The 26,235-nt window shown below is 38.0% G+C and overlaps 1 protein-coding gene across 1 annotated transcript in view; it reads left to right on the forward strand.

The window, feature by feature from the left end:
- The window catches only part of CCDC171 (coiled-coil domain containing 171), a 524,774-nt gene that overhangs the window by 24,165 nt on the left and 474,374 nt on the right, over window positions 1-26,235 (forward strand). The window contains 3 exon segments of the mRNA XM_037797175.1: window positions 11,284-11,458; window positions 23,397-23,587; window positions 25,580-25,711. Of these exon segments, the coding sequence (XP_037653103.1) occupies window positions 11,284-11,458; window positions 23,397-23,587; window positions 25,580-25,711 (498 nt within the window).

A 26,235-nucleotide genomic window follows, 5' to 3' on the forward strand; every position in this document is an offset into this window, starting at 1 on the left:
TCTGTTCTTTGGTCCTCCAGGACACTGAGTCATTGTTCAGCTTCCTCTAATCTTGTATTATGAGTATCCAAAGTCTTTTTAATTTGGCCAACAGTTTCTTTTATTTCCATAAGCTCTTCTGTTTTTTTATTTACTCTTGCAATTTCTTCTTTATGCTCTTCTAGGGTCTTCTTTATGTCCTTTATATTCTGTGTCATGTTCTTCTTCATGTCCTTGATATCCTGTGTCATGCTCTTGTTCTTTGATTGTAGTCCTTTGATTAATTGCGCCAAGTACTGTGTCTCTTCTGATATTTTGATTTGGGTGTTTGGGATCGGGTTCTCCATATTGTCTGGTTTTATCATATGCTTTATGATTTTCTGTTGTTTTTGGCCTCTTGGCATTTGCTTTGCTTGATAGGGTTCTTTCAAGTTGTAAAAAATACCACTCTAATTTTCCAGAACTACAGCTTGGTGGCGTGCACTTTCTCTAACTAACCAGCAGATGGCATCTGTGAGTCACCTGTTCCCCTCATGTCAGTTTTCTCAACTTTGTCTTTGTGGTGTGTGGGGAAATGATTCTTGTGGGGTTCAATTGGTGAACTCAGTTTGGGTGTATTTTTGGTGCTGTCCGCCCTGAATGTGGGGCGTGTGTCTGGGTGGTTAGGGAGGCAGGGCAGCTTTAATAATCAAACCTCCCAGGTGTTCCCGGAGATTCAAGGCTGTTGAAAGAGTCTAAGCCTTCATTTTAGTTTTGCCCCAGATTTTCTCTGCCGCTGACCCACAGGTCGCCGGCATTGACGTAGCATCCCTGGGTTTTCCGAGCGGGCCCTCCCTCTCAGCTGTGATCTTCCAGGACCTCTGCTGAGGGAAGGCTGTGCTATGTCACAAGTGCATGCCGTCCCTCAAGGGAAGCCCCGGGCTGCCGGGCTGTGCAGGGGTGCTCCCAGCCTGATGCAAAGATGGCTGAATGGGGCATCTCCACTCTTCCTTCACACAGCTCCGCCTTCTCAACTCTGGGACAACTAGCTGTGTATGCACCCAAGGCCACTGTCCATGTCCGATATTGTGGTGTGTGCGCGGTGCCGTGGGATACACTCCCTGTCACACTGGGTTTCCTGGTGCGGCTCTGGGCTGTGGGTATGGCCCCGGGCAGGAGTGTCTCCAGCCTGCGGGGAACTGGCTGCAAGCAGCGTGGTTTCATTCTCCTTTTGGCTCTCCCCTCTACCCCCCCAGGCCCTGAGGGAATTAGCAGCGGTCTGTCATCCATGCCAGACACCGAGAGGTTGACACAGCCCGCTCCTGCCGTGCTTTGCTGCGTGGTTCTCACCGTCGTAACTGCAGCCGCTCCTGGGTTTTTTTTTTTTTTGAAGAACTAGTCCGTCTCCAAACGCCAACCCCCGGTATCCCCACACTGCGGTGTGGCCGCGGGACTTTCAGCCGGCTTACTCACTCATTTCAGAATGCAGACTCCCGGTTTCACCAGGTGCACAGTCCGTGTGGTTTTAGCAGACCTTGTCCAGCTGGTGCATCGCTGAAAATGGTATTCTGGGTCACTTTCTGGTTTTTATCTAGTATTTTTCACTGAGGTGTTTTTTTGCCCTGTCTCACCTAGCTGCCATCTTAGGTTCTCCCATGGGTTGACTTTTACAAAGTAGATTTATTTGCTTAGAAATTTACAGTTCGAAGGCCATGAAAATGTCCCAATTAAGGCATCACTAGGATGATACCTTCTCTGAAGACCTTTTACCGGCAAGCTTGGACTTCTCTGTCAGATAGCAAGGCATATGGTGATGTCTGCTGGTTGTTTTCTGCTGGGTTTTGTTGCTTCAGCTTCTGGCTTCAGTGGCTTCCTCTTTTTTCTGTGGGTCCTCTTTTAGCATCTCTGGGGCTTTTCTCTAAACTTCTCTGGGGCTTTTTCTGTGAATTTCTCTTAATTTCAACTCTTAGCTTTTGTGTGTTCTATCCTCTTATACAGGATTAAGAGCCGTCTTGAATGAGGTGGGTCACATCTCAATTGAAATAACCTAATCAACAGGTCCTGCCTGCAATAGGCCTACACCCACAGGAATGGATTAAATTTAAGAACCTGATTTTCTGGGGGTTCATAACAGGTTCAAACTACCACACGCACCTATATCTGTAAACTGCTAATTTGAAAAGAAACCAGTTTAGCTTCAGTAACATACAGATGTTCTCTGCTCCCATATCCGTATGTTGCTCCTCTTTATGTTGGTTTTGTCCCACTTTACTACTTTATATTTTGCATGTGCATTATCAGAAAATATGCCTTTTTTTCTTGTTTAATTGTATTCTGACTCTTAGATGACTTAAGGAGTAGAGTTGTATTTTGAGATTATAGTACTGTTGGGTTTTGCATTTACCCTTTTAGTTATTCTTCCTGATGTTCTTTGTTTCTTCACACTACTTCAAGCCACTTTCACTTGTGTTTTCCTTTTAAGCTGTAGAACTCCCTTTAGTAGTTCTTGCAGGGCAGGTCTTTTGTTCACGAGCCCCCTCAGTTTCTGATTATCTGTGAATATTTTAAACTTTCCCTGATTTTTGAAGGACAATTTTGGTGGATAAAGAATCTTGGGCTGGCAGTTTTTCTCTTTCAGTACCTTAAATATATCATACCACTGCCTTCCCGCCTCCATGGTTTCTGATGAGAAATCGGCACGTAATCTTACTGAGGTCCCTTGTATGTGACAAATTGCTTCTTTCTTGCTGCTTTCAGAATTCTGTTTTTATCTTTAGCATTTTACGTTCTGATTAATACGTGTTTTGGAGTATGTCTATTAGGATTTATTCTGTTTGGAGTACGTTCTGCTTTCTGGACTTGTATATTTATGTCTTTCATAGGAGTTGGGAAATTTTCATCCATTATTTCCTTAAATATTCTTTCTTCCTCTTTTGCCTTCTCTTCTCCTTCTGGGACATTCATGACATGTAAGTTTGTGCACTTTGTGCTGTCCCTGAAATCACTGAGACACTGCTCAATTCTTTCTATCTGTTCTTCTGACTGTATGAGTTTGATTGTCCTGAACTTGTAGTTTGTTGATTCTTTCTTCTGCCTGTTCATATCTGCTGTTGTATACCTCTGTTTTTAGTCTCCACTATCGTGACTTTTTTCCCTACAATTTCTGTTATGTTTCTTTTTCAACTTTCAGATACTTCTTTATGCTTACACATTGTCTTCTTAATATCATTTAGCTCTTTATTTATATTTTCCTGTATCTCCTTGAATTGATTTAGGAGATTTATTTGAACTTCTTTGATTAATTCGAAATTCTGTGTCTCTTTTAAAGTTTTAGTTTTTCCCTTTGACTGAGCCATATCTTCCTGTTTCTTGGTATGTTTTGTAATTTTTTGTTGATGTTTAGGTATTTGATTATCTTGTTGAGTTAACTCTGAAGGTCAGTTTCTCCCTCTTGTCTAAGGTTTTATTGTTGATTGGCTTTGTGATAAGGCTCTTCTTTGACGTTTGCTTCAAATTATTCCCAACCTTTAGAATAACCTGTGTTTAAGTTTAGATTTTCTCAGCTCTTCTTCATCTGTTTCTTGTCCTGGATGTGCAGTATAATTTTTAGGATTGCAATTTTTGTGCAATTGTTTCACCTCCAGGAGAAAGCTTCCTTTCTTCTGTTCCTTTGCTGTGAATTTTGATCTGTTCTGTTTGGTTTTATGCATAGTTTTCTCCCCATCTCCTATTTAAATTCTCTCCCTTACTCAGTGCTCCATTTTCCTTATACTTTTTAGTTCTGAGACCCATCTTATCTTATAGCCATTAATTTAAATTGCCCCCTCTACTTTTTTTTTTTTTTTTTTTTTAATCTTTGAGGCATTTCTGCCTCCTGTTTCTTTCCCATTAGGGTATCCTGCCTCTCAGAGCCTTATGGCGTCAATCTAGAAAGGTGGGTTACTCTAAAAAAGTCCATTTTGCCTTTAGATGGTCCAGCTAACAGAAAGTGGATTGAGTGAGCATGCCTCTTGCCAACTGTTTTATCATGGTCACCACCTCCCACCCCTGGGGCCCTATTGTATGTAGCATTCCTTAGCAGCTTGTGTTCTGCCCTTAATCTCACCTGAATTGTGTCCCTGTGCCTACGTAAGCATGTTTCTGGGGGAGGGAACCATACTGCTGCCTCTGAGTGACTCCTAAGCTATGTGGGACTGGTTGTGGGAGAGGGTAATGGGCTAGTAAGTCCAGGACAGAAATATCCTACCTAATATTTTTCTTTTTCTTTGATTCAGCATTGTGGAATTCTTCTCCGTTGTCTACCATCCTCCTAAGTTCTAAGCAAGTGGGATTTGTCCTTTTATTCGCTGAATCTCTGGGGAGTCTTTTTCAGGGGATGTCTTATGTCGCCTTGCTGTTGACATCATCTCAGGATCCGACAATTTGATTTTAATATGGCGTGGTGTGGGTATATTTGGATTTATTCTTTTTGGAGTTTGTTGAGTGTCCTGGGTGTTGATATTCATGTGTTTCATTAAATTTGGCGTAATCTGCCATTATTTCTTCGAATATTCTCTTTATTCCTTTCTCCCTTTTTTCTCCTTCTGGGATTCCCACAAAGCATTTATTGGTATGCTTGATGGTTTCCCACAGGTTCCTCAGGCTCTTTTAACTTTTCTTCGTTCTTTCTTCTTTCTGCTTTTCAGATTGAATCCTTTCAATTATCCTCTCTTTAAGTTGTCTGATCCTTTCTTCTGCCATTTCCTATCTGCTTTGAACCACTCTAGGGAATTTTAAGTTTCTGTTACTGTGGTCTTTACCTGTGTTTGTTTCCTTTTCATTATTTCCATATCTATGTTAATTCTCTTTATGTTCTCCTATTGTTTTCCTTATTTGTTTTACTTTTTTGTCCATGTTTTCCTTTTCATTCCTTAATCATATTTAGAAATATTTTTAAAAATCTTTAGTAATTTTTATTTTTACTAACCTCTAATTGAAACATTTCCTTCAGTTATTAAGGACTTAATTGGTAGTTCTTCCTTTTAAGCATCAAGCCTTTATATCAGCAGTGCTTTTTTATCAATAGGAAGCACAGGCATTTTCAGATTATATTTGCCTTATTGCAGATATTCAAAATATTGTTTACACTTGTCACTACTTTGAAATTACAGTGTTTATTAGATCTTCCAGTAGAGCTTGTTATTTAATGTGTTATTAAGAAGTAAATAGGTTACACAAATTTGATTTTATATTGCTTGATTTTATAGATTCTTTTCCTAATTCGCTGTTTTTTTTTTTTTTTTTTTTTTTTTTGTGCTTTCTATTGCATTATCCTTAGAAGGCTTTGCCAGATTGCCAAAAAGGGTCATGGCATAAAAATGATGATAAACCTTTCTTTTAGAGACTGAACATGCTGTAAAGGCAAAAGGGAAAATCTGGGAGGTGACAGAAGAGGAGGTTGTCTGATGCCTGGTTGAGCATAAACACAAAATAATTCAGACATGTTTCAGAAAGAAGGAAGATACCATTTTGCTACTGTTGTTGCATGTGTACTACAAGTGTTGAATCTTAAGTGAGAAATCCTCAATAGGCAGTGGGTATGTCTATATCAGCTGTGTATGTAGTACTGGAAATCAAATAGGGTCCAGTCATGCAACCACAAGGACATTAATTGAAGGGATTAGTTATACAGGTGATGAAAGACCTAAAAAGCTAAACAGGGCATTCCCAGGTGTTTTAGTTTGCTAATGCTGCTGGAATGCAAAACACCAGAGATGGATTGGCTTTTATAAAAGGGGGTTTATTTGGTTACACAGTTACAGTCTTAAGGCCATAAAGTGTCCAAGGTAACACATCAACAATTGGGTACCTTCGCTGGAGGATAGCCAGTGGCGTCCAGAAAACCTCTGTTAGCTGAGAAGGCACGTGGATGGCATCTGCTCCAAAGTTCTGGTTTCAAAATGGCTTTCTCCCAGGACATTCCTCTCTAGGCTGCAGTTCCTCAAAAATGTCACTCTTAGTTGCTCTTGGGGTATTTGTCCTCTCTTAGCTTCTCTGGAGCAAGAGTCTGCTTTCAACGGCCGCGTTCAAACTCTCTCTCTCATCTGCAGCTCCTGTGCTTTCTTCCAAGTGTCCCTCTTGGCTGTAGCTCCTCTTCAAAACGTCACTCACAGCTGTACTGAGTTTCCTCTGCCTGTCAGCTCATTTATATAGCTCCACTGATGAATTTAGACCCACCACGAATGGGCGGAGCAACACCTCCATGGAAATTATCCAATCAGAGTCATCACCCACGGCTGGGTGGGGCGTATTCCAAAGAAACACTCAAAGAATTACAATCTAATCAACTCTGATAACATCTGCCCACACAAGAGTACATCAAAGATAATGGCATTTGGGGGACACAATATATTCAAACTGGCACACCAGGGATTAGTTGGAAGTCATCACTACCTTTAGGCCAGAAGAACGTTGAGGATATGTATGATTACCAGAGTTCAGAAGTTGGGGCTGTCTGGCAGGAGCTAGAATAATAGTGGGTGCTGCTCAGCTAGTGTTCAGACCATGGAGGGAAAAGACAAGGAGCTGGAACCACAAAAGTGATGCAAGTACTGCCAGAGACCCTGCTGCAGACAGAAGTAGTTGGCAGAAGAGCATGGAGATTATAGTTCCTGTGATTTAGAGCAGAGCAAGAGAAGGGGGTTGGGGAATTGATCTGAGATCGAAGAAGCAAATGATTGGCAGTCTACCCCCTTTTCTCAGCATGCATTATGACTCTTCTACCTATATTTAACTCCCATACAAGAATATCTTGTTCATGTTTCACAATGCAGGTTGCCACTCAAGTATCCTTTGTACAAAGATGCTCTTACCCTCTCAGTGGCTTTTGCCACTGAGTTCCATCATTCTTATTAAAATTGGGGAGTCCATTTCAATGGTGACATATCCCATCATTATCACTACTGTTCCTTTTAAATTTAGAGATTAGCTCCCAGACAGCTTTCTAAGGATGCTTGTGCTGCCCACTCCAATGAATTTTCCATCATTTGAATGAGGAAAGGAGTGTCCTTTGGGCCCTTAAAGAGAATGTTGTCAGGAGAAAGGGATGTGATTTGCTCAAAACAAAACCACTCCTATCTCCTTAAGTCTTCATATTATGTCAAGAAACTACTAGCATTTTGACTTTATTAAATGATTTTAGGACAATGTCGAATTCAGTTTTCAATCTCCCATCAAGCAAACTGTTAGAGCTAGCTTATCAAATCCAAATCAAACCTACACATCTTCTTCAGATTCCTGCTAATACAAGATTAGCAGATCTTGCAGTTCTTTTGCTATATAAGCTATTTTCTCCTGGAGCAGACTGTATATTTCTCCTCCTGTAGCATACTGAGATCTCAGTTTGTCTGTGGCACACAGGAGTGTTAGAGGCACATCTTTGCAAATGCTTTTGCAAGTCAGTTGCTTCCGGTGTAGTTATTACTGAGTCTTTAATCAAGGGAAAGCAAGTTGCTTCAGACAGGGAGGGGAGGCTGCTTTTGTTGGTAAGGTTTGTTCAAGGTGGGTTTGGGAGTTCAAGATATTCAGATTTGTCTAAAGTCCAAAAGCCCTCATCTCAAGTCTCAGTGCCTTTCCTTCCTACTTAATGCCCATCTGATACGATCATAACATTAGGAACTTGGTGAGGCTCTTCATTCAACTTGTGTTGTAATTATGCATTCTCTGTAATTAGATTTTGGATCTGATCCATGGCCTTGTCTGCCCTGACTTTATAAGAAATGAGATTTTCTTATAATGGTGTCACAGATTTTCCCTAGCTTTCTGTCTTGAACTGAGATTCTAAAGCCCTGAGATTATCATTTTGTTTCTGTATGTTCTCTAGCATAGTCATATTTAACTTTCCCATTCCACAAGCCTTGTAGTAAATAATATTGCCTTAATGGTTAAGTGCGACAGCTATTTCATTTTCTAAAGGCTTGTCTTCAACTGGCAATTCATCCTAAACAATTGAAGGTAATAATTTAAATAATTGTGATCCTGTTGTATGCCAGGGATCACCAGGATCCCATTTCTTCTTGCAAGGAGATCTTCACTGTATTTAGGCTGAAACAGATTGGTTACTTAGTGTAAGAACCCATTTTGAGACAATTTCTTATACCAAGGACAGTATTAATCGGTGTCCAATCAGAAAAATAGAAACCACTCTGAGTCTTTCAACAAAGGGACATTAGTAGAGGGAATTAGTTATGTAGGTAATAGAAGAGCTGAGAAGACAATTAAGGGGTATTAAGGCAACATAGGAAGTAGCAACATTAGGAAACTTCTTCCACTCCTAAGGTTGATAGAAGGCAGAACCTTTTGGTTCTGGAAGGAGGGATGATTCAGAAGGAATTGCAGCCATAGAAAAGACAGATGGTGCTTGGGGTAGATGTAGAGTGGAAGAAATACCCTAGCTTCTTCCTTTCTCTGGCCCTTTAGTAATTCTTAAGTGCCTCTTACTGGCCAAACCAGTTGTCAAAGGGATCTGAGAAACGTAGTTCCTATAGTACAAAGCAGAACTGGAGAAGGATAGGGAGGGACTGAGAGCAAACAGGTAAGTAACTGACATGACTGGGAAAGCCAAATGTTAACAGGTTTATTCCCATGTGGGGAGAGGGATTGGGCAGGGAGGATTGGAGTGATTCTGAAACAAACATTGGAATTACCTTGAATTTGTAATTAAGGTGGTTCTAGGAATTTTTTCTTTTACTGTTAACAAATATTCATAAATTATTTTGTAAGTACATGTTTTGAAGGCATTCATTTTTCCAAAATTTTTGAAATTGTAAATCATTATTCTTTATATGTGAAAAAGATTCTAAGTCTTGCTGCTTTCTACATATTATAAAAGCTATTTATGGTAATTTTTTAAACAGTTTTATTCACACACCGTACAATCTATCGTAAGTGTATAATCAGTGGCTTTTGGTGTAATCACATAGTCATGCATTCACTACTACAGTCAATATGAGAACATTCTCATTTCTTCGAAGAAAAAAATCCTATCTCCCTTATGTCCCCCTACTATTGACATTTAGCTTTGTTATAGTGCCTTTGTTATAATTACTGAAAGAATATTACAATGTTACTGTTAACTACGGACCTTAGTTTACATGGATTGTATTTCTTTCCCATATAGCACCTGATTATTAACACTTTGTAATAGTGACATGTTTGTTATAGTTCATGTAAGAACTCTCTTACATTTATACAATTAACCACCATCATTGTCCACTCCGAGTTTCACTAAGTTAAACAATCCCAGTTTTTATCCTCTAGCTTTCCTTCTGGTGACATACACGACATACTCTTGCAACCGTACTCATACTCCATTTTGTTAATTACACCCACAGCTCTGTGCTACCATCACACAGTATTGTGCTCTTCATTTCCGAACCTTTGCAGTGAATCTTACTGGACATTCTGTACTCCTTAATCATTGATTGCCCAATCTATGGCCACTTTCTGTCTCCTGTAAGTTATGCACTTGAATTTAATTCTCAGAGTTTGCTCATTATAGTTAGTTCATACTAGTGAGACCATGCAAGATCTGTCCTTTTGTTTCTGACTTATTTCGCTCAACATAATGTCCCCAAGGTTCATTCACCTTGTTGCATGCCTCACGACTTCATTCCTTTCTGCAGCCGCATGATGTTCCATTGTATATTCACCACAGTTTGCCTTTCTGCTCATCAGTCGATGGACCCTTGTGATGCTTCCATCCATTGACAATCATGAATAATGCCACCACAAACATCTGTGTGCAAATGTTTATTCATGTCCTTGCTTTCAGTTCTTCCGAGTATATACCTAGTTACAGGATTGCCGGATCATATGGCAGCCCTATACTTAGCTTCCTGTGGAACTGCCACACTCCCTCCAGAGGGGCTGCACAATTCTACTTCAATGAATAGGTATTCCTCTTTCTCCACATCTTCTCCAGCACTTGTAGTTTTCTGTTTATTTATTTAAACAGTTTTATTCATGCCCAGACAATCCATCCTAAATGTACAATCAGTGGCTCCTGGTATAATCATATAGTGATGCATTCACCACCACAGTCTATATGAGAACATTTCTATTTCTTCTGAAAAGAAAGAAGAAAAGAAAAAAAAAATCTCTGCCCCTCCCTTATATCCCCCTCTTATTGACATTCAGCTTTGGCACATTGCCTTTGTTACAATTAATGGAAGAATCTTACAATGTAGAGCCTAGTTTTCATTAATTGTATTTTTTCAATATACCATGCCATTTTTAACACCTTATAATAGTGACATACATTTGTTCTCATTCATATAAAAACTTGCTTATATTTGTATGATTAACGACCTTCATTTACAACTCTTGGTTTTTATCTTTCCTTCTGTTGCCATACATGCCCCTAGTCTAACTCATTCAACCATATTCACACTCAGCTTTGTTCATTATACTTAACAGTACTGTGCTATACCTCTGGTAATTTTTGATGTGGCCCTTACAGAGAGCCTTTTGTCTTTTCCTTATTTTATAATTGAACTATTTATTTATATCTTGGGGTAGTAGCTTAATCTTTTTCTATATCATATCTTTCTAGAATTCTCCATCACCTCCTGTCTCTCTTTCCTACCAGGGGCTCTATAATACTTGGTTTTGTATTTTTCACTATACTTAACACATGGCAGTGTTCAGTATTATTTGATGAATCATTGATTAGATCACAGAATTTTAAGAGTGAGAAGGGACCTTTTAAATCATCTAGTTTTAACACTCTTACCTATATTGTGCCATGCCACTTCTGGAATATCACAAATTAGATATTACTTTATTGAAATCCCTACAAAATTATTTAATACTGTTATCATTTTATGCTCTGTCATTGATATCATAATCAAGAGAAATAATATAGACAATAGTTGCCAAACTATACTTTGAAGCAGTTTGTGTCTTGATTTCTTTTAGGAGAATAGAAGGAAGAGAAGAGAAAATGAATTTTTAAGTGGTTATTATGTGTTATGCATTTTTTAAATTTTTTTATGTATGACTATGGTTAAAACTTGTGGTTTCTCTTTTTTTATAAGAAGTTAATATAAAATAAAAATTTTTTTTTCTCAAACGGAGTCTCTAAAATAAAAAATTTAATGAATGTCAATTTAGTGACACTAGTGCTAGTGCTTATTTTCCAGTCTTTCAGAAAGTTTGAATTTATAAATTCTTGTCTTATATTATGGAAGCAAGTTACATTAAGAAATATAAATGTTGACTGCATTATCTCAGAATCTTGGAGAAATATTTTAATACTGGTTCATAATATCAGAAATTTGTGTGTAGCTGGCAAGCTGTGAGAGCCAGATTGCTAAGCTGCGATCCGAAGTTGAAAAAGGAGAGGCATTGCGACAAAGTTTGGAATATGACCTGGCTGTTGCTAGAAAGGAAGCTGGTCTTGGAAGACGGGCTGCTGAAGAAAAATTAGCTGAGGCACATAGGATCCAAGAAAATCTCAGTGGTAAGACTCTTTCCGTGTCTTCCCCATGTTTAGGGTTGTAGCCTCATTGATGTCATTGCACATAGTGAAGTATGTTTTCTATCTGGGGACAGAGGTGGACTTACTAAGCATTGATTGGCCTTTGCCTTTGGACAGACATTGCTGGGTGTACATAAAGTAGTTTGGCAATTATGTGAGTATCTATCTTGGATTAGATTTTCTTATGTTGTACGGGTATGGAAAAATGGGTTCAAAATTCTTTTAATCACTTTTTTAGAGTACTTGTTCCATGAATGAGAAGTAGAATCTCATAGCATTTTTTAAATTTTTGCTTTAAATATATATTCTAGGCCTCCCATCATATATAATGAGAATCAGAATCTCTACCTTGAGAATCTGTATTTTCAAGAAGCGTTTCAGGTGATTTTGTTGCTTAGTTAGATTTAGGAACCTCCGGATTAAGAGTGTAGAGCCTGGAAAGAACAAAAAGGCATTGGATTTAATCCTCAAAAGTTCTCTTGTACAACATATTGGCAGCTTTTAAGAACTTTTTATATAAGTATAATATATATAGGGAATATATATAGGGAAACATGCCTAGATAAATGTACAGCTTGCAACAAGCACCCAGATCAAGGAATAGAAAATTACCAGCACTCCAGAAGCACTTCCACATGGGTAACAACTATCTGATTTTTTTTAAAAAAAGTTTATTATGTTAACATATATGTAACATGAGATTTTCTGTTTTAACCATTATTAAGTGTAAAATTCAGTCATAAATTACAATTCACAATCTTATGTTACCATCTATGCCATTGATTACCAAAACTTTCACTCAAAATCCTGATTTTTAAGGCATGGGTTTATTTTCCCTCTTTTTTGTACTTTATATGAGTGGAATCATATAATATATGCTTTGTATATAACTTCTTTTCTTCAACATTGTGTTTGTGAGATTCATCTATACTGTTGTATGAACTACTTATTGCTGTTTAGTGTTATTTTGACTGAACATGCCACACTTTAATTTATCCATTTACTATTTTTTATGCAATTTTATTGAGATATAATCACATAACATATAATTATTCAAAGTGTACAATCACTTGTTCACAGTATCTTCATATAGTTGTGCTTTCATCACCACAATCAAATTCTGAACATTTTTGTTTCTTCAAAAAATAAAATTAAAATTAAAATAAAAAAGAACATCCAAAACATCTCATTCTACTCCCTCCATTGTTCATTTACTTTTTTTAATAGTTTAATTGAGATATAGTCATACACCCTACAGTCATCCACAGTATACAGTTATTCACAGCACCATTATACAGTTGTGTGTTCATCACCAGACTTAATTTTTGAACCTTTTCCTTACTCCAAAATAAAAATAAAAGCAAAAAAGAACACCTAAATCCTTCCATCCCCTCCATCCCACCCTATTCTTCATCTAATTTTTGTCCCCATTTTTCTACTCATCTGTCCATAACACTTGGATAAAGGGAGTGCGAGCCACAAGGTTTTCACAGGCACACAGTCACACTATGCAATCTACATAGTTATACAGTCGTCTTCAAGAATCAAGGTCACTGGGTTGCAGTTTAACAGCAACAAAGGTATTTGCCTTTAGCCATTCCAACACACAAATTTTATGTTACATGTGTTAACATAATAAATTTTTTTTAAAAATAAAGATATTTGCCTTTAGCCATTGCAACACACTAAAGATTAAAAGGTGATATCTATATAGCACATAAGAATACCCTCCAGAGTGACCTCTTGACTCCATTTGAAATCTGTCAGCCACTGGAACCTTATTTTGTTTCATCTCTCTTCCCCCTTTTGGTCATGAAGATCCTCTCAATCCCACAGTGCTGGGTCCAGGCTCATCTCCAGGAGTAATTTCCTGTGTTGCCAGGGGGATTTACAACCCTGGGTATCATGTCCCATGTAGTGGGGATGGTAGTGAGTTCACCTGCCTAGAGAGAGAGGGGGCCACATCTGAGCAACAAAGAGCTATCTGGTGGGGGGACTCCTGGGCACAATTATAAATGGTCTTAGTCTCTCCCTTGCAGCAACTAGCCTCACTGGGGAAAGCCCCCAGATCGAGGTCTCGGCCCACTAACTTGGCAGTCCTCAGTGTTTGCGGGAAAATCAGCAATAGCCCAGGTGGGGAAGTCCAACACTTCCGCATCTCTCCCCAGTTCCTTGGGGGGGGGCCTGCAAATACACTTACACTCTCTGCCCATATCACTCTGGGATGTATCGGGATTTCACCTCAGCCTATACAAACTCACCAAATCCCACTTCCCATTCACTGCTTCCTGCACCTATGGTGTTCAAACAAACTGATTGTACAAATTAAATTATTCAGTGTGCTACAGAAAATATAGGTCCTGTACCAGATAAACATCTCCTCCCTTGATCTTACACATAACTTGGAGTTTTAAAACCCGGTCGGTATTGTCCTTTACCCTTGGGCCTGATTTGCCTTAGTCCTCACCGGATCGTCTTCGTTCATATCTCTAATTAAAGTCCGAATTTTTTTTTCAGCTCTTTCAACAGTTGCCATATGGGGTAATACTGAAATTCATAGCTGCAAAATTCTAGCTCTGAGTCTTATGTGTCACACACATACCAAAAGTTCCATAGTATCCATTTACTATTGATTGGTATCTGGGTCATGTCCAGTTTTTGGCTATTAGGAATATTACTGCTATGGACGTTCTTGTACCTGGAGGGTTTTAATTAAGAAAACTCTAAACATGAATTTAGAAGACTGAGATTTAGGTCTTGGTTCTGCAGTTCTGATGTTTGATCCTAGGTTTGTTTTTTTTTTTTTTTAAATTCAATTTTATTGAAATATATTCACATACCATACAGTCATCCATGGTGTACAATCAGCTCTTCACAGTACCATCATATAGTTATGCATTCATACCCCAATCCATTCTTGAACATTTTCCTTATGTCAGAAAGAACCAGAACAAGAATAAAAAAACAAAAGCAAAAAAGAACACCCAAATCATCCCCCCATCCCACCCAACTTTTCATCCAGTTTTTGTCCCCATTTTTCCACTCATCCATCCATACATTAGACAAAGGGAGTGCGACCCACAAGGCCCCCACAATCACACTGTCATCCCTTGTAATCCACACCGTCATACAGTCATCCTCAGGAGTCCAGACTACTGGGTTGGAGTCTGATAGCCTCAGGTATTTACTTCTAGCTATTCCAATACATTTAAAACCTAAGAGGTGTTATCTATAATAGTGCATAGACTGTCTTCCAGAGTGACCTCTTGACTCCATTTGAAATCTCTCAGCCACTGAAACTTTATTTCGTTTCATTTTGCACCATTCTTAATCCCATGATGTTGGGTCCAGATTCATCCCCGGGAGTCATATCCTGAGTTGCCAGGGAAATTTACACCCCTGGGAGTCAGGTCCCGTGTAGTGGGGAGGGCAGTGAATTCACATGCTGAGGTGAACCTAGGTTGTTTTTAAGGGTGAAATGAGATAATGAAAAGACCTTGTGAACTGTATGGGGCTAAACAATTGTTAAGGTATAATTATTGTAAAGGTTACAATCCCTAGTCTTGGCTAGCTATCTTGGGTTATTTGCCAGTGCTCAGAAGTCTTTTTCTTTAAACCTTTTATTTTGAACACTTTTAAATTTGCATGACAGTTAAAAAATAGCGCAAACCCTATACGGAAAACTTGAACATAACCTATTGCCCCAGTTACCCAGACCCACCAACCCTGACATTCTGTAATATTTGCCATATCACTTTGTCTGTCCATCCATCCATCCCATCGATCCATCCATCCATCTATCCATCCATTGCCTATGTATTTATCATTTCATTTTCTGAACAATTGAGTATAGATTGTATACACCATGCTCCTTGGACATTTAGTGCTGCCATGTACGTTTCCTCAGAACAAGGATATTCAGTTATGTAACCACTTTAAGTGCAGTTATCAAATTCAAGAAATAAGTATCAGAGCTGTATTGAAGGCAGATAGATTTGAAAGGGGTTGTTTAAAGGTATGTATCCCACACATCAGCACTACAAATATAGATAGGTGCTTGCATGATATACTTCTAAGGTATGACACTAGTACAGAGAGTTGACAACAGAATGGTATAAGGGAAAAATATACCTATTTTATTATAAATAAAAAAAGAAAAAAAAAAGAATAAATAAAGGAGTATGACCACAAACGGTGACATAGCAATTATTGCAAAAAATTGGAGGCACTTTACACCTTGCAAAGTGCCTTTCCCATGCTATTTTTTCTCTTTCATGGTGAAAGAGTGCACACCAATAGCTTTTGGTGAGCACCTACTATGTGCCATTACTGTTAGGTAGGTGCCTTATATATCTTAAAATATGATAATAGCACCTGCTGTGTCAAGAAATGCTATTTTAATGAGATGCAGGCACATAAAGCATTTTGGCTTAGAAGGTAATCAATAATTGATCAGGTAAGAAGCATGACTGTCCCTTGCCTAGCAGCTACTATGCCGTAAGTGCTTTAACATCAGTCCGAGGAGATAGGTTGTTATTGTCCCCACTTTACTGAGGAGATTAAATCTCTTATAAAAGATCTCTCAGATAATAAATGGTAGAACCAAATCCAAGTCTGGCTGCCACCGAAGATCTGACACACTATGTTATCTGACATCTCTTGGTCAAAGGATTCAGAAAGCAAAGGACCCCAGACATTTCAAAATAAGTGAATAGGCTTTCCAGGCCTTAAACCTGACCTGGAATTGTGTTGATCCACTTTGCTTTTCTCCTCCACCCACCAGAGTGAGGTACCAAGACAGCTGACTTCATGGCCACCTGCCCCAGACTTCTGGGGCCACCTTTCAGAAAGAACTTCAGTCAGGACACCTAGGTTCTGGCCTTCTTTGCTCTGCTGTCGTGACCAGGAGAAGTCCCTTCTCTCTCCAGTCCTCTTTCTTTCAGGGGGAAGTTGTACTTCTAGATTTCAAAGAGCCCTTCCATTCCATACATCTCAGATCCTTGATGGTGTGTTTGTGAAAACTGTTGCTAGGCGGGGAATGGAGTATGTGGGCCAGCATTTCTCTCACTGGGTTGGAATTAGCCGTTTCTCTCCCCCACTGGTGTGTGGCTCCTTGAGGGCAGGAACTGGGTATTAGTATTAGCTGTATCCCTGCATCCTGGCACAATTTGGAATTTCCCAGGTTCTAAATAAATATTTGTTGAATGGGTTTTTCCAGCTTTCATTTATGAAAAGTGTTTCCTTCCACCGCAGGACCCCCTAAGAAACAAAAGAAAGTCATAAGGTTTATTATATGAAAGAAAGAATGTGGCTTCTGTACATCTGTTTACAGAACAGATGGATTTATTTACAGCAAGATGGAGGACGTGGTGGTGGTGGTGTGGGGCAGATGGCTGGAGAAGAGTGAGAAGATGTGAGGAGCCTCCCATGGCTCAAGGGCAGGGAACCTTAGCAGGAAGGGGAGAAGCAGAAGCTGGTGCGAGGAACAGGGGTTCTGGTTCTTTCTGAAGAAAGCCTCAGTGAGCATGTAGCAGGTAAAACGGAGCCTACAGTCCATGCAGGACTCTGGAGGTGCAAGGGAGATCCTGGAGTTGAACCCAGAACATTCTTAGGTTTATCACAGTGTCCCTGGGGTGCTCTGGGAAAGATCTGTGCCCCTCTGCCCCCAATGCTGCCCACAGCTGCAGAGGGGGAAGATCCCTGCCGGTCACAGCTTGCTGGAGCAGATGTCAGGTTCCAGTTTGTGGGATATGGCATTAGGACCTTGTTGAATGCCTTGTAGCACCGGGCTGGCTGCTGTTGGCACCTTGGCTGCCCCAGAGGAGGCACATCTGGAACTTGGTGCTGAATACCTCCAGTCTGGCTGGGCCTGGAACCCTGTCACGGGCGGGACACAGGGGTCAGGGGACTATCAGCAGGTTGGAGAGGCTGAAGGTCCCTCCTTGAGCCACCACATCCCTGAAGGCCCCACTAGGGATCCCAGAAGGTTTGTTGAATGAATGAATGTGTCCATGCAGTTTAGTACCCAGTCTTTGTCATATTTACAACATATAATTTAAAAATGATTAGAAGATAAAATATTGCATTAATTTTTTGAGATCTTGGTGATTGATTTTTCTTTTTGTTTTTTTATATTTTTCTATGAGTTCCAATTTGTTTTCTGAGAATCACAAATACATGTTGTAAGTAAATGTAATATTTTTTTCTTTTTGAAAAAGGAAAGGGCTGGATGGACGTACACCAGAGTGTTCTCAGCATTTACTTCTGGGTAATTAGATTGTGGGCTATTCTTTTAATCTTGTTTTTGCTCGGTTATAATCCCAAGTTTGTCTACAGTGAACTTTTATAACTTAGATAATGCCTAAAACAATTAAAGATAGATTATCTGCCAAAAAAAAAAAAAAAATTCAAGAAATTTAACAAGCTAAAGTCTATGTTCCAATTTCTTCATATGTCTCAATAATATCCTTTTAAAGAAAAAAATTCAGTTTTACTGAGCTATTTTCACATACCATACAGTCATCCATGGTGTACAATCAGCTGTTCACAGTACCATCATACAGTTGTGCATTCATCACCCCAATCTATTTTTTGAACATTTACCTTATACCAGAAAAAATAAAAATAAGAATAAAAAAGAACACCCAAATCATTTCCTCCATCCCACCCTATTTTTCATTTAGTTTTTGTCCCCATTTTTCTATTCAGCCATCCATACACTGGGTAAAGGTAGTGTGATCCACAAGGTTTTCACAATCACACGTCACCCCTCGTAAGCTACATTACTATACAATCATCTTCAAGAGTCAAGGCTACTGGGTTGCAGTTTGATAGTTTCAGGTATTTTCTTCTAGCTATTCCAATACAGTAAAACCTAAAAAGAGTTATCTATATAGTGCATAAGAATGCCCACCAGAGTGACCTCTCGACTCCATTTGAAATCTCTCAGCCACTGAAACTTTATTTTGTTTCATTCCGCATCCTCCTTTTGTTCAAGAAGATATTCTCATTTCCATGATGCTGATTCAGATTCATCGTCAGGAGTCATATCCTGCATTGCCAGGGAGATTTACACCCCTGAGAGTCAGGTCCCCCTTAGTGGGGAGGGCAGTGAGTTCATCTGCCGAATTGGCTTAGCTAGAGAGAGAGAGTGCCACATCTGAGCAGCAAGGAAGTACTCAGGGGGAGACTCTTAGGCACAATTATAAACAGATTTAGCATCTCCTTTGCAATAACAAGCTTCATAAGGGCAAGCCCCAAGATAGAGGGCTCAGCATACCAAACTGTCTCAATGTTTGTGAGAACATCAGGAACAATCCAGGTGAGGAAGTACAACAGTTCTGCCTTTCCCCCAGCTTCTCAGGGGGGCCCTGCATATATATTTTTATTGTCTTCCCAAATTACTTTGGGATGTGTCACTATTTCACTAACCTATGCAGATCTACCAGATCTCACTTCCCATTTGAAGTGCCATGTAATTATGGTGTTTAAACAAACTGACTGTAGCAGTTAAACTGTTTAGAAAATATAGATCCTGTACCAAATAAACTTCCCTTCCCTTGGTCTCACATGGAAGTTGAAGTTTTAAAACACAGTCAGTATTGTCCTTTACACTTTGGCCCGATTTGCCCTAGTCCAAACTGGATCTGCTTCATTCATATTACCAATTGAGATCTGGACTTTTTCAGCTTTTTTTTTTTTTTTAACAGTTGCTGTATGTGCTGATACTGACATTTGTATCTGCTGAGCTCTAGCTCCGAGTTTCAGGTGTCACCCAGATACCCAAAGTTACAGAGACTGATCAGGTTATATACAAAGGGATCAGCATCTCAGAATTTGGAGATAGCCATTGCAATTCAGGAATAAATGTGACTGCTCTAAGAGCTTACAATCTAGGAACCATTACAATAATTGTTCCCCTGATAGCCTGTGCTCTAAGATTCAATTCTGAGTTTACATGTTGTAGTTAGTTCATACTGGTAAGGTATTAACAGTGTTTGCCTTTGTTTCTAGTGTACTTCATTCAAAATGCTGTGTACAGGATCCATTCACCTCTTTGCCTGTCTCACAGTTCACCCCCTCTCACAGTTGCTCAGTATTCCATTGTATGCATACACCACAGTTCACCATTCTGTTCCTCAGTCGATGTACCCTTAGGCCACCTCCACCCATTGCAAATCATGAATACTACCTCCATAAGCACCAGTGTACAAATGTCCATTCATGTCCCTGCTCTTAGATCTTCTAAGTACATACCCCATAATGAGGTTGCAGGTCCTTACGGCACCCACATACTCAACGTCTTGTGGAACCACCACACTGTCCTCCAGAAAGGCTACACCATTCTGCCTCCTCACCAGCAGTAAATAGGTACATCCCTCTCTCCATATTTTCTCCAGCACTTTTATCCCTATTTATATTTTTTCCTACAATTTTATACAGCTATATGCACATACCATACAGTTATCCACAGCGTACAATCCATTGTTCATGGTATCGTCATATAGTTTTGCATTTATCACCACAGCCAGCACTTGAACATTCAGTAAGGCTCTTTCGAGCCTTGTCTCCTCCCTTCCTAGATCCCAGGATCACATGTTGCATTTAATTGTTATTGTCACTTTTTTTTTAGTTTTTCCTTTTTTAAATTGTGGAAACATATATATAATATGAACTTTCCCATTTCATCCACTCCCAAGCAAGCAGATCATTCAGTGGGATTAATCACATTCATAATGTTGCAGTACCCTAACCTCCTCCATTACTTAAACTTTCTCCTCTCCCCAAGCAGAAACCCCACACCCATTATGCATTAAATCCCTTCCCCATTCCCCTATCCCCAACCTCTGGTGGCTTGCATTCTACTTTTTGTCTCTGTGAGCTTGCATATTCTCTGTTATTTTCTTTGTAGTTACCATGGTGCTTAAAGTTAACATTTTTAATCTATATAGCAATCTTGTTTGCTTTGATACCAAATTAACGTCAATAGTATATACAAACTATGTTCCTATACCTTTATGTAGTTCTTGTCACAAATTACATGTCTCTACATTATTAGTCCCAAACCACTGATTTATCAAAAGGCATTTTATCCATTTGCCTTTATAAAAAGGCATTTTATCCATTTGCCTTTTAGATCCCGTAGGAAGTAAACAGTGGAGTGGTAAACCTTTACTTTCAACCTACAGAATTCATAGGGCTGGTCTAGTGATGATGGACTCCCTCAACTTTTGTTTTTCTGGGAATGTCTTAATCTCCCCCTCATTTTTGAAAAACGCTTTTGCCAGATATTGAATTCTTGCTTGACAGTATTTTGCTTTGCATTCTATAAATATGTCATCCCAGTGCTTTCTTGCCTCCATGGTTTCCAGTGAGAATTTTTCACGTAATCTTATTGAGACTAACTGTACTTGACATGTGGCTTCTGCTTGTAGCTTTCAGAATTCTTTCTTTATCTTTGACGTTAGACAGTTTGATTATAACATGCTGCAGCTTGAGTCTGTTTGGGTTTACCCTGTTTTGAGTTCATTGAGCATCTTTGTCTATATTCATGTCTTTTGTTGAATTTGGGAAGTTTTCAGCCATTATTTCTTTGAATATTCTCTCTGCTCTTCTCTCTTTTTTTTCTCCCTGTGGGGGCGCTCCTCAGACTGGTGATTTCAGTTCTCTATAGCTTCACATTCACTGATTCTTTTTTCTGCCACCCCCAGTCTGTTGTTGAACCCCTGTAGGGAATTTATTATTTATTTATTTTTATTAGAGAAGTTGTAAGTTTATATAGAAACCATGCAGAAAATGCAGAGTTCCCCTATAACCCCCTAGCATGCACAGTTTTCCCTATTGTTACCACTTTGCATTAGTATGGTAACTTTATTTCAATTGTTGCAACAATGTTACTATAATTATACTATTAACTAAAGTCCATAGTCTGCATTAGGGTTCATTCTTTGTGTTGAACCGTTCTTTAGGTTTTAAAATTTTTTTATTCTGGTAACATATATGCAACTTAAATGTCCCCTTTTAACCATATTCAAATATATAATTCAGTGGAGTTGATTACATTCACAATGTTGTGCTACCAATATCACCATCTATAACCAAAACTTTTCCATCATTGCAGACAGAAACCCTGTACCAATTAAACATTAATTTCCCATTCCCTTCCCCCACCTGGCCCCTGGGTAACCTGTATTCTAGTATGACTATGAATTTGCCTATTCTAATTATCTCATGTCATTGAGATCATACAATATTTTTCCTTTTGGGTTTAGCTTGTTTCACTCAATATGGTCTCCTCAGGGTTCATCCATGTTGTTGCATGTGTCAGAACTTCATTCTCTTTTATGGCTGAATAATATTGCATTGTATGTATACCACATTTTGTTTATTTATTCTGCTAATGGACACTTGGGTTGCTTCCATCTTTTGGCAATTGTGACGAATTCTGCTATGAACATTGGTGTGGAAATATCTGTTTGAATTTCTATTTTCTTTTGGGTATATACCTGGAAATGGGACTGATGGTTCATATGGTAATTCTATATTTAAATTTCTGAGGAACTGCTGAACTGTTTTCCACAGTGACTACACCATTTTACATTCCTACCAACAAAGAATGAGTGTTCCTATTTCTCCAACACTTGCTCATTTCATTTTTAAAATAGTAGTCATTCTAGTGGGTGTGAAATGGTATCTCATTATAGATTTGGTTTGCATTTCCCTAATGAATAATGATGCTAAGCATCTTTTCATGTGCTTTTTGGACATTTGTATATGTTCTTTGGAGAAATATTTCAGTCTTTTGCGTTAGTGTTTTATCTTTGGTACAACTGTTGAAACAATATTATTATATTAATTGCGTTGTCTTTTTGTTGTTGAATTGTAGGATTTCTTTATATATTCTGAGTATTGAATGCTTCTTGGATTTGTGGTTTCCAAATATTTTCTCCCATCCTCTAGTTTGTCTGTTTCATGATGAAGTCCTTTGATATACAACAGTTTTAAATTTTGATGAAGTTTTATCGAATTTTCCTTTTGTTGCTTGTGCTTTTGGTATAACGGCTAAAAAACTATTGCCCAATACAAGGTCCTGAAGATACTTCCCTATGTTTTCTTTTATGAGTTTTATAGTTTTTGTTCTTATATTTATGTCTTTGATTGATTTTGAGTTATGATGTGAGGTAGGGGTCCACCTTCATTCTTTTGCATATGGATATTCAGTTTCCCAGCAACATTTGTTGAATAGACTATTCTCTCCCCTTTGAGTGGACTTGCGTCCCCTGTCACAAATTAATTGGCCATGGATGTGAAGATTGATTTCTGAACTCTTAATTTGATTCCATTGTTTTATATGTCTGTGCTTGTGTGTGAGGCGAATTGATCCTAAATGTGGGAGAATAAATAGCTACAGTTCCAAGGATTGGAGCAATGGTTCCCAACTTCAGTTTTGGCACAGTCTGATGTATAAGGTGTGTCACTACTAACTTGTTACCAAGAGTCAAATGTCAAAATTTGTAGTTTATTGAGTCTTAAGAAAAAGTATCCTTCTGTATCACAATCTTTTGTGTTTTTTTTAAAGATTTGTTTTGTATTTAATAGGATAAAAAATAGTAGAGTTGCAGTTGGTGCTAGAAAGTGTATCTCAACTGGGGCATGCCTTCAGGAGTATGTCACACCATTGATAGCTAACATCACTTTTCTCCAAAGGAGAAGAGAAAGTTGAGAAATTATAGAATAGATTGGTTCAGGAACAGTGAGCTTTTTGAGTTTACTGCTTTGAAAAGGTTGAATGTTTTGCCTTAAGATTTTGCTCTAAATAATGGAATCAGCTTTAGAGTCTGGGTTTTTGGAACTCTACCCAATTTAACTCATGGTTGTAAATATACCTGTTATTCGTTTGTATTTTCATATATTTTAATAGCTCAGAATTCAGAACTGCAAGAAAAGGCCAGTGATATTGAGGATGCATTTCAGACTTCTCAGCAGAAATGGAAAGAAGAATGCAGAAGATTTGAACGTGATTTGGAGGAAAGAGACAGTGTAATTCAAAATTGCAATCGAGAATATGATTTACTTATGAAAGAGAAAAGCAGACTAGAGAAAACACTACAGGTAATCTCATCTATATAAAGGAATTTTGCTATATGTAATATTCATTGAGATGGGTTAAAGTTATTTGATGTTATCCTTGGAAAGTAAATTAACTACTAGAAAGCAAGACAATCTGATTTTTTTCTCTTCCTCTTTTTCTCCCTTCTTTTCTCCTTTCTTTCTGTGGGCATTTTTGCTGGTCTTTTTTTGTAGTAAGCTTTAGTAATATTTTAATATGTATACTGTTTTTTCTTTTGTTTCTTTTTTCTTTTCTTTTCTTTTTTTTTCTTTTTCTTTCTTTTTTTTGTAAGAAACAGTTTGAGACCTCTGATCAAAATTTAAAAAAAAAGTATATGGGCATGTATTATAAGAAGATAAAACCTTTTGGCTCAGCAATATGGAATTTTGGAATTTTGGATACATGGGTCATAGATTTTTTAACTGAATATGTAGTTATATAGAAAAGTAGTTTGTACATCTGATGTGAACTTTCATTATCTCTGCAGAGCACATTCTATATAGGTGTATGATGTGTAAAATATTTATGAACTTTTACTAAAATTATTGTGAGCTCTTTATTCTCCCATTTCCCCCAATTTTGTTCCCTAAAGTAGAAGAAGGTTTAAGATTGAAGTTCCTCTCCACTTACAAGATAGACTTTGAATTGTGCATATTTGCCATTTTTTGAAGTACCAGTTTAAATTAAAATAAAAAAATATGTGATGAGAGCTGTATATTTATCACTGGTTTAAATAACTTTTCAGAATTCTGGAAATGTATCTTCACTAAAAAATATTTTTAAAAAGACATTTACTAAAAGTAAATGTTTTGACACACGGGTTACAAGCCCATCTCAGCAGATCTATTCATTTCCTCTAGGTCGGTAGTCATAGTTTGTCTTTTTTGTTTACTACTGTATTCCCAGGCTCTAGAACAGTGCCAGGCATATACAGGGGTTTCATTAGTATTTGAATGGGTGAAGTTTAGGTGTAGGTTGGGACTATAAGTGCCTGCATTGACCTTATTTTACTTTCCTCTCTGTCTATACTATATAGCTTAGAGCAGTGGTGAAAGGAGGTTGATGGTCAACCAGTCTGTACCTCAAGATAGAAGATCTTGATTAGTAACTTTGCAGAGCTCTGGTTTGATTTTAGGCTTTGGGTTTTGTGTTGACCTGCACCAAGACAGAAACCTTTGGGGAATTCGGGGTTGGATAGGACTTATGACAGTCTTTATTATGCAGATCCATTTTACTGTTATGTATACAAGAGGCTTTCCTTCTCTCTCATAAAAACTACAGAATCTTTCTCCTGGTGTTAGTGGGGACTTAGATTTAAATGCTATGCATTAGAACACTAGACCTTTGGAAACCTGCATTTCATATTTTTAAGATTTTGAACCACATTAGATCTTATAAATGTACTACAACTAGGAAAACCCAAAAGGAAAAAAAAAAGCCTTTTGCAAATATTTTGTATCTGTAGAACTAGAAATTTGTTATAACTTCAAACTTAAAATTTTTTTTTTTTTAATTTTTAGCATTCTAGAAATTGCTTATCCTGACTTGTTGCACACAATTTCTTCCTATTCCCCTTTTGGAAATGCAGTGTTCTCTGTTAGCTTTATATATAAATTACCAGGTATAACCCAAACAGTTTGTGCATGGGTAATTAAAGAATCCCATACTAACTAGAATCTATTTTGTTTTTATCTCTTTATCATATAATGCATTTTTCAAACTTCTAAGGTAAATTTTTTTTCCAAAAAATTGGATCAAAATATATGCCTATATAGATTAAGTTCCTTAAATTAAATGGGTAACCATAGCTTCTTATTTGAATTGACATTCTGATGATCAAAATATGATGGTTATATTAATTATTTTGAAATGAATTATGATGAGTTTTAACAGTTTATAGGTAGGAAAAGCCCTTTGTACATTTAAACTGGAGATGAAGGAAGAAAGATGACTTTTATTGATCTCATAGTAAAGCAGGATTTTATTCATAAAAGGAGGCACTGGAAAAGCATCAGGACGAGAAGAATGAAATGGAGTCTCATATCAGGGAGACAGCCATGGAGGAGTTTAGATTACAAGCAGAACAATGGGAAGCAGAAAGAAGAGAGTTACAATTTATAGTACAGGTATTTTAAAAATAATAATTTGGTTCCTTAAATATGTCTTTTTAATGCTTATGATATAAAAATTAATGGGGTAATTGACTAGTTCACTCAAAGGGAAAATAATTCCTAAGCTTTGATATCTGGGAGGCCATGTTTCATTCATAGTTATATGACAATCTGGGCAACTGTTCTTGACAGATACTATTAATGTTGGATTAAGTTTCAGGCCATAAACTTTACGAATTTTGAGAAAGCCATATATGCATTTGACATTTGAGTTTTCCAATTTAAAATGAGAGACTGAGAGTAGTCTTTAGTGGGACAAGAAATAGAATAACAGGAATTAGATTGTTAAGGGATCATTGCAAATCATTTAGTACAGTGATTTCTGAATTCTCTTTAAGAAGAGGTGCAAATTATTGTTCATCCTCTGCTCTCCCCTACCCCTCCACAGACCCCAAGACTTCAAAGAGTCCAGTTGGAAAATCACTGATCATATTTAACCTACTTTTATAGATGAGCAGATGAGAACTTAGAACTAAATT

Source organism: Choloepus didactylus, chromosome 10, assembly GCF_015220235.1.
Source record: "Choloepus didactylus isolate mChoDid1 chromosome 10, mChoDid1.pri, whole genome shotgun sequence".
NCBI lineage: Eukaryota > Metazoa > Chordata > Mammalia > Pilosa > Megalonychidae > Choloepus > Choloepus didactylus.